The sequence below is a fragment of the Spinacia oleracea genome, chromosome 1 (genome assembly GCF_020520425.1).
Source record: "Spinacia oleracea cultivar Varoflay chromosome 1, BTI_SOV_V1, whole genome shotgun sequence".
NCBI classification, from domain to species: Eukaryota; Viridiplantae; Streptophyta; class Magnoliopsida; order Caryophyllales; family Amaranthaceae; genus Spinacia; species Spinacia oleracea.
This window is the reverse complement of record NC_079487.1, coordinates 80,293,008-80,302,349: the sequence shown is the minus strand read 5'-3', so window position 1 is coordinate 80,302,349 and position 9,342 is coordinate 80,293,008. Positions and strand designations below refer to the sequence as shown.

The 9,342-nt window shown below is 34.7% G+C and overlaps 1 protein-coding gene and 1 long non-coding RNA gene across 2 annotated transcripts; one reads left to right on the top strand and one right to left on the bottom strand.

Annotated features, from left to right (window-relative positions):
• Positions 1 to 1,666: 1,666 nt before the first annotated feature.
• Positions 1,667 to 8,293, bottom strand: LOC110778321 (potassium channel AKT1). The gene is made up of 12 exons (XM_021982888.2): positions 7,933 to 8,293; positions 7,138 to 7,506; positions 6,984 to 7,041; positions 6,563 to 6,880; positions 6,167 to 6,412; positions 5,735 to 5,833; positions 5,516 to 5,548; positions 5,246 to 5,431; positions 4,845 to 5,039; positions 4,624 to 4,699; positions 3,400 to 3,963; positions 1,667 to 2,613 (listed from the first exon to the last, which is right to left on the bottom strand). The coding sequence occupies exons 1-12, from the start codon at positions 8,154 to 8,156 to the stop codon at positions 2,333 to 2,335; spliced, it is 2,649 nt and encodes an 882-aa protein (XP_021838580.2). The 5' UTR covers positions 8,157 to 8,293; the 3' UTR covers positions 1,667 to 2,332.
• Positions 3,855 to 5,183, top strand: LOC130466224 (uncharacterized). Its single transcript, XR_008926239.1, has 2 exons — positions 3,855 to 3,981; positions 4,818 to 5,183. It is a non-coding gene; the product is annotated as an uncharacterized lncRNA (long non-coding RNA).
• Positions 8,294 to 9,342: the final 1,049 nt, after the last annotated feature.

The window sequence follows — 9,342 nt, the reverse complement described above, 5'->3', positions numbered from 1 at the left end:
TCTGTTCGGAATGTGATTCCGTTGAGAGTTTATGAAATAAATGGGTCGAAAATCCTTCAGATCTGAGAGATTTGAAGAGAGAAACAGAAAACAGAGGCGAAAAACCCTAGGATTTCCGAAGAACAGAGCAAGAAAATGAAGAGAGATAGAGGGTAAAATGAGATAGAGATCGTAAAATGAGAGAGAGAGAGAGAGAGAGAGAGAGAGAGAGAGAGAGAGAGAGAGAGAGAGAGGTGAGGGTGTGAAGTGAATGAGAGAGGGAGAGAAAGGGACGGGTGATATAGGGTATTGGGGTGGGGTTTATGGGGAATGATAAAATAATTAAATAAGGGCGGTTGGGAAATTGAGGGTGGAAAAAGGGTAGAATCTTAGGGTTTTTTAGTAAATAGTGGAGAATATTAGGGTAATTTGGTAAAAAAACTATGGCAAAAAATAGTAAAGATTCGGTAGTGGAACAACAAAAAGGAATGTCAAAAATAGAAACGGGAGCAACAAAAAGTGACGGAGGGAGTATTATTTATTATTTATTATTTATTATTTATTATTTATTATTTATTATTTATTATTTATTATTTATTATTTATTATTTGTTATTTGTTATTTATTATTTGTTATTTATTATTTGTTATTTATTATTTATTATTTATTATTTATTATTTATTATTTATTATTTATTATTTATTATTTATTATTTATTATTTATTATTTATTATTTATTATTTATTATTTATTATTTATTATTATTATTTATTATTTATTATTTATTATTTATTATTCATTATTCATTATTCATTATTCATTATTCATTATCCATTATTTATTATTCATAATTTATTATTTATTATTTATTATTTATTATTTATTATTCATTATTTATTATTCATTATTTATTATTCATTATTTATTATTTATTATTTATTATTTATTATTTATTATTTATTATTTATTATTTATTATTTATTATTTATTATTTATTATTTATTATTTATTATTTATTATTTATTATTTACTATTCATTCAGTTCAGTTCAATTCAGCTCCATTCAGTTCAGTTCATCCAAAAAAAGTTCAGAAGAACATAGCCAATCAAAGGACTAAAACTGACACACAACCAAGATTGATCTCCCAGACCTATCCTATTAGAGCCTTAGCTCAGTGGCATAACACCAAGGGGCACGTCACTACTTCGAAGTACATAATCGTACGCCTATAAATAATTTTCCCCGTTCATTGGGGAGACACATTCAATACTCGTACTTGCCTCAATTCTCTCTACTTTCTCTCTCTAAATACATTTGGCGTTATCTGTTTACCGACTTAAGCATGGAGGGAGTTTCCTTGATTAAACTTCCGAGGTTAGCTTATATTTGCTCTGCTTGACAGGACAAGGAGCTCCCAGATCCATACCCGGAACAACTGCGGAGTACATACTGACATTTAGAGAACGTGTGACACAAGGACGGAGTTTGGTAATAACTAATAGACCAACTTCTCGTTCCTCTTTTTTTTTCTTTTTTTTTTTCTGGGTGAAAATGGAGCAAATATATTACATCACAACAAAATAGTTTTTTTTTTTTTTTGACAACAATAAAAGAGTTAAATTATGGCATTACGCCTATTACAAATTTTAGTATGTAAAAGGATATGAATATAGAAGGTTGTTAAAATGATTAAAAAAACATTAAATGATAGATTGATGAAATAAAAACCCTAGCTTGCCAAACATTACTCTTAAATTCATTAAAAAATTGACTAAAACATTACTTACATACGGAGTAATAATTAAACATAGCATAACAACACCAACAATGTCATCATCATGATTCATGAAGAATCCTAGTAAGCGCTTGAGATGACCTCAAGAGTGATTTTGATCTTTTGTTCTTGATCAACTCCCCTACATATATTCCAATCAATTTATTGCCTTATTTCCCTCACAGCAACAATATAATAACTTCACCCCGAAATCCAATTTATTAAGTAACAATCAACAATTTTATGTACTCGAATTATGAACAATCAGAAACCATTGGAATCGATCATAGGGTTGCGGTTAATTTTACATTTCCCTCCAGGACTTGAGTTTTCTCATCAATATACAAGCAGTAAGGATGAATACCACAAAAATGACCAATAAAAATTGAATCACCACTCACCAACCCCTCTGGACTCTGGTACAGTAAAGTACATGAACCATTTCTTACAAAACCTATCTGCCTGTCTCAAATCTTGCTTTTGGATGTTATATTTCCTCCCAACTCCAGCAGGCAGCAGGCAGCAGGCAGAAGCCATTCAATTCTTTTCTGAAGCAAATAAACATGACCAATTACGTACTAGCTTTCAGGCGTATTGTTTTCTTCACATACGAGACAAAGTTGGTCACCGTCTCTAATGAGCTCTATCTCATCGATTTCAGCTCCTTCTGAAGTTGTTACTTTACTACAATGCCGTCCAAATTTATTGCTGCCTATTTCAAGTAGTTCTTTCATCGTCTCAGGCAACATTACAAGCTTGGTTGCTTCATCCCATCCACGACATCTCAGTATCACTCTAGCAGGTTGGTTTCCCAGAAACGCAGAGTTTGGGAAATTACCACCATCACTTTGTGCCTCAACTGAAAATAGGAATTCAAAAAAATAACTCAAACAAAAAGCAAAAGCACTTAGCTTCTTAATTTTTAAACATTATGTAAATCTTGAACATCACATTGTATCTTCTATACAATTGTTTTTTCTTCTAAAACAAATATTGTCCATTTCCAGGCTGACATTTATTTTCAGTTTTTTTTAGTCTGTTGTCCTTTTTGGCCTCTTTTGACACTAGAACAACATAAGATTATATCATATGAGGTGTAATTTCACATGAAATATCCTACAAAGATATCAAAGATAATGCTAGTTCAAATTGACATGCAATGTCTCATGTGAAGTTAGGCTCATATTACATTAATACATTACCTTGTATACTTAAAAAGAGCTCATTGAGTTAATTTGTGTGTGTGAATGGTCTTGAAATGAACCTGTCCTAAGACCGTAATTCACGGAAGATAATCAAGGCGAGAACTCTTCAGGATTGACCGGTTGGGGGAGGAGAGGGAATATCTTCAACTCACAAGGACTATTAGGATGTATGCTTTCTTTTGATAGGATATGGAATAACTTGGACCATCTTATTTTATACCCATTTTCCTACTTTTGATAGGATATGGAATAAACTTGGACCATCTTATTTTATACCCATTTTCCTACTTTTGATAGGATATGGAATAACTTGGACCATCTTATGTTATACCCATTTTCCTACTTTTTGGTCCATAAGTATTAAAGGAAAGCCATCAGAAATACAGAAAAGAAAGAAGGCAGAGATGAATGCAAGTTTGAACTGAAGTTCCAATTCTTACCTCTAGCAGCAGCAGCAGACATGATCCCAAATAGGGAATTTCGATACGTGTTCACCTGGCGACGAGGCTGCTTGTTACCCCAAGTTACTTCACTTGTACGTGGAGTAACATCCGAATCTGTCTTAATATTCTTGATAAAAGTAGGATCAGTTTCCTTGTCGGACACCATAACAACTGATTGTGAACTACCCTCTTCTTTGGAACGAAATAATGCCTTAATTTCTTCATTCCCATGGAAATCGGCCAAACCCCTTGGTGTCCATCCATGCATATCAGGAATGTCCATTCCTGCCCCTTTCGTCAAAAGGAACTCTACTATTTTAGGATTTCCGTGAGGAACCGCAGCATGAAGAGCTGTAGATCCATTGCTCTTGGCCAAAGTTACATCTCCACCGTACCGAACAACATCCTTAAGCAGATCAAAGTTATCTTGCTCTACTGCATAACAGGCATACTGAGCTGCATCACCAAATGCTAGTGTAGCACCCTGCTCTACTAGAAGCCTGATCAAAGCGTCGTGCCTCCCCAATATTGCATCCCAAAGTGGAACATTCCCTTCTGAATCTGTACAGTTTAAAAGAAGTAAGTCTTGGATTTTATAGTTAAGCATGATTTTTCCAGTCCAGGCAAACAGATGCAACTCTGATATATCTTCTACTGAACAAAAGAGTCAAAAAATGCATTATTTCTGACATTTTTCCACCCTGTATAACGATTAATATCCAAAGACCCAAAACACAAAAATGTTATATTACTAATAATCTGAGCTTTAGCTTAAGGAGTACACTTTGGCACACCCGCACTACCTATGATGCTTGGACTCATATACGAGAGTCAGACTCGGGAATGCCTCCAACATGAAAAATTCGAACTTTGAAGTTGCGAGGTCATGTTAAAAGTTTCCAAAGTTATAACTTCCCCTTGTTATACTTGCAAAACAATTTCCCCCTTTGTGGCCTCATGAACTGCACAAATGTCGTCCATTTGAAGAGTATTTGACATGGATAATTCAAAAATATGGTCCGGGCACACACTCACGCATCAATAGTGAAGGGAAAGAGAACTGCAATCCCCCAAAATTATCATGTATAATTGAGAAATGTAAAGCCTAGGGAAAATTTATAATAGGATTTTGAAAATATGCATGAAAAAACATCATCGGAGTATATGCTAGAAGCGCAGTGTTTACTGTACATATATAGTAGGAGTATGTCGTTAACATACCATTAATATTTGGATCTATTCCATGTGCTAGAAGGACAATGGCACAATTTTCAGTCCCATTTGCAGCTGCAATGTGCTGGTGAATGCATTACCAGAAAAAAAAGAAGACTAATTAATTCCAAATTTATAAATATAATGTCCACAGAAAAATCAAGGGCCAAGTAACCACATGATATGTGTTTCTTGAAATGCAGACTGGGAGATCATTAAACTCTACATACCAGAGCAGTGCGCCCATTCATATCCGCCTCATTTGGTTCAGAACCTCGTTTCAGCAAATGTTGCAACAATGGTACATCTCCTCTTGTGGCTGCAAAACATAAACTGAGGGGCAAATCCATTCGACCGTGAGCTAGCATGTTTTCTATTTCTCTAAGAACAGTTTGCATCAGTGAATCCTTCTGCTCTTTTAAATGCTGCACAAGCCATGTATATGATATTAGTAGTTACCAGTACATGTACAAGCACATGATCAGTCTGCAGAACTCCGCAATATATATTTGCATCAAGAAATCACCAAAGAATATAAGAAGCACTACAGCAAGTTAAGTGACACATAAGTTCTTCATCACAGTAGCAAGATTTTATTTAGCTAATTAATTTCCGTTATAGGCATACAAACCTCTAGGAGATTGTTCATGATGATTGCTCCATCCCCAACATTTGCCTGAACAACATTCAGAAGAACAGTACGATTCAGACGCAACAGCTGACATAATCTCTTGGTACGAACGGTAAAGAGTTGTGGTCTATAACAAAGAACACCTATCTCCCCGCACACACCTCCTGAGTAAACCTCGTTAACAATCTGCACAATATAATATCAATTAGAAAAGAAGACCCTGTGTGAGCTTGACAAAAGTACTGCAAAATGCAATAGTTTAGGACTTGCCTGTTCAGTTCCATTTTTATGGATGATAAATTCCTGCAAGAAATGCTTAAATCAGATGCCATAGATTTGCTAGAATTGCTAACATAAAGGAATAACAGGATAATAAAATACTAAGAGGATATTCCTGTCTTGTTTAAAGAGAATAACAGTTGTACAACAATGCCTAAGCCAGAAGTTTTTGTAATCACTCAAACATGTTCACGGAAAATTTGTTCTCACCATTGCACCAGAGACTAGTACATATAGATCAGTAGGTGCCTCATTCTGCAAAATTACATCTTCTTTGGGAGGGAAGTACTCGGCTTTCATCTCTGAAACCTTAATTAGATGGGAAAGAAAATCATTACTCAAGCCAATATACTTAAGAAAGCAGAAAGAGAGTTGAGGTACAAGAGCCCCAATTGTCAAGCAAGTAAATCTCCATGCCAAATTGAAGACAGATAGAGAAAATGAAAGGACAGATTTTTATGGTTTTTTGGCAATATAATTGTATTTGGGACAAAAGAAAAACAGAAAGAGATGAATATGGTTCACTCGAATACCAAAGCACACAGTTAAATTTGCAACATTCCAGTCGATAATCAATGGAATTGTATAAATGAGATATACATATTAGGCAACATAAGAATTGTATGGAAATGGAAGACATACCAGCTGGAAAAGCAAGTCATTTGATACTCCACGGAACAGATACACATGATCAAGCAGCGAATAGAAAAGATAATGTGAAATACTTGACTTAATTGCCTTGGGAAGGGATTCAAGAATTTCTTGCTGTTGCAAACCTTCAGAATCAGTTCTGTATTTCAAACATAAGTGAGCAACCATTTGGTCTTGTAAGCGAATAGGAAGTCTATTCCTCACTGCAAAACTGGAGGCTGCTTGAATTGTGTCCCTCTATAGTTACACAAAACAAATGACAAGTTAACATTGCACTAACAAGTAACAACTAACGACATTTAGCAGTTGTTGAATATTCTGCTTCTGAATCCTATCAATTTTTGCGCAATCCAAGAAACTTGTAATAGAAAGAATGTGCATACTCACGAATGTTCTAGTTCTGCTAGTCCCATGAACCACTAAGTTTGTCATATTTCCTATCAAATATGCAGTCAATCCAAGATTGAAGAACATATAAAAAATATCAAAGATCATCTCCCATGTATTCACAGGGTGCAAATCACCATAACCAGTTGTGGTGAGCGTGGTGATTGACCAGTAGATTGATGTTACATAACGCAACCACAGATCCGCGTCTTTAAAGTTGTCCATTTCAAGAGCAATCCAAGTTTTTGTTGGGTCAGGATAATGAGTACCAATGAAATAGTAAAAGCAGGCAGCACAATGAACCGTAAAAAGAGTCACCTACAAAGACACAATAATTTACGTGAGAACATTCCTGGTACTAGAGAATGAGAATCCATCTCTTGAGCAGAAAATATATAAAACCTTCGTAATATGTACTCACAACAACTAGCTTCAAGCATCGAATCCAAAAATAGTTTACGTTTCGATCTTTCTCCAATCTGTCCACAGATGAGGGCATTAGAGTGTAAAATTTCTCAGACAGTAGGATAAAACATTAATTAGTTTCCACTTCAACAATTAGGTCAAGAATATACCTTGAGAACATCTTACTGACTCTACGGAGACGCCAAAGGCGTAGCATATTGAAAAGACCATCAAAGGCCTGGAGACTGTGAGGGAGTATCTTCTCCCCAAGTTCTGAAGGAACTGTTGATATGATATCTAAAATAAACCAGCTTCTCAAATACCTCCAAGCAATCTTCTTATGATCATCAACAAGTAGGAAAGTTTGTGAATCAAGATACGCAACAAAGAAGGTCAAAACAATATCAATACCAAATATTCCATTCACAATATTATCAGCAATAGAAAGGACTTTGATTGGGCTTCGAATGAATCCAAATTCGTAGGGAGACACCCATGCAGTATACAAAACCAAAAGTACCAGAAATGACTCCCACCATCTGCATAAAATCATTGTTCATAAACAAAAAGGATTCCAATAATCAGGTTTAAGCAAATTGATAAAATTGCTAGAATCCTGAAATGAAACGATCAAAAGGAACCCCATTAAAGGATACGCATACCCAATTAATCAAACAATAACTCAATCATTTTAACACATTAACATAGTAACATTTAAATGCAATAATACCCAATTAATCAAACAAAAACCCAATAATTTCAACAAAAAACAAAATTTACAAACATTGTAACATATGTGTGCAATACCCAAATTCCCAACAACAACAATCCCGAAGGCATAATCCTAACGAATTTATCTCATGTTATCGTCCAAAAAGATCATCTAGAATCTCCATGCAATGCCAAAATCAAAAGCAAAAAGAAAAACAAAGTAGAATCAAAGAAATGAAAACAACATTACTTACTTATATTGGGGAAGAAAAGGAGAGACAATGTAGGGGCGGAGCACAACACGGCGGTTGCTACGAGCGCCGAGAGAAGGAAGTATGCCATTAGAGAGACTATACGCGCTAGTTCCATCAATGGAAGCTAGCTCTACAGGTTCATCAATGTCTACCTTCTTTCTCCCTTCTCCTCCTCTACCACCACCACCACCACCACATGATGACGCCTCTAACCAACTTTTCATAATTTTCTCTATTCCTTGAATTTCTCTCTCAATCTTTTGTATTTTCTCTCTTCCTATTTTTCTCGCCTCCCCTAAATCCCCTGTTTCTGTTCCTCCTCCATTTCTGCTTCTTACACGCTTCGTTTCAATTTTAGAGCCACTTTTATTTTATACTCCCTCCGCCACTTAATACTCGACCCGGTTTGACTTTTTGTACTATTCACATCATTTACTTTTAACCTATTTTATTTCTAGTATATGAAAATAATATAAGTTTTTATACTCCCATGTAATTAAAGAAATTGGTGGTCAAAGTTGTGCATTGACAAGCGTGTCCGATTAAAACAGGTCCAGTATTAACTATTAAGGGACGGGGGGAGTACGACATAACACGGAGTAACAAGTTTTTGTTCCTCGATAATTTCCCTGGCACAATTATGACCATATGTAAAAATATTGTTACTGAATCGTATTATGAATCGTTAAAATGACTCGATAAGTAAAAACATTTGATAAGTAATACGATTCCATTTTAAAATATCGTTACATTTCTACTGTAATATGAATTGAACTCTTACTTTCAAAGCAGCAATAACGGTACAGAGTAAGGAAAATCAAGCTCAAACTTTATCAAGAATTCTGGAGAACAAGGATAACTTTACTCAGAATAAAGATTTTTTTCTTTATGTCTATTTTGATAGTTGTATAAAAATATTATTGTAAACCCAAAATACGCAGATTGCTTGGTTCACGTAGAGGCGAGCTCATTTACTTTACTTGGTATGATATTTTGATGAAATGTTTTGATTCTCTTCTCTTTTAAAAGGGTGGACGATGATTTCCGTGAGTCTTTTCTTTTATATGAGATGATTCATTGATTCTGGTTGATTGATTTCGATGGTTGTGAGATTTTTTGGTGTTTGTTAATTGATGTTCCCACCTGATTTTGATGACATTTTAATTAATTAATCTAACTTTAGTGGAAAATATGCAAGATACTAGCGATTGTTAGCAACTACGTACGAAACTTTGTAAAGTAGAATACAACATGTAGCAAAAATTTAGGGAACACACTGCTAACCATTAAGACATTAATCAATCGATAACACTAAATATTTTGTTTTGGTCAATTAGTTATGACTTATGTCCTTATGGATATTATAAAGGTACAAATACCAATCCGGTGATCACTTGGAGAGGGAGTGAG

Coding starts and splice junctions, on each gene's coding strand:
- LOC110778321 (XM_021982888.2), bottom strand. CDS start 8,156: ATGAAAAGTTGGTTAGAGGCGTCATCATGTGGTGGTGGTGGTGGTGGT. Junction 7,042..7,137: donor GTCAGTAAGATGTTCTCAAG/GTATATTCTTGA, acceptor ATCTGTGGACAG/ATTGGAGAAAGATCGAAACG. Junction 3,964..4,623: donor AATAGATCCAAATATTAATG/GTATGTTAACGA, acceptor TAAACTGTACAG/ATTCAGAAGGGAATGTTCCA.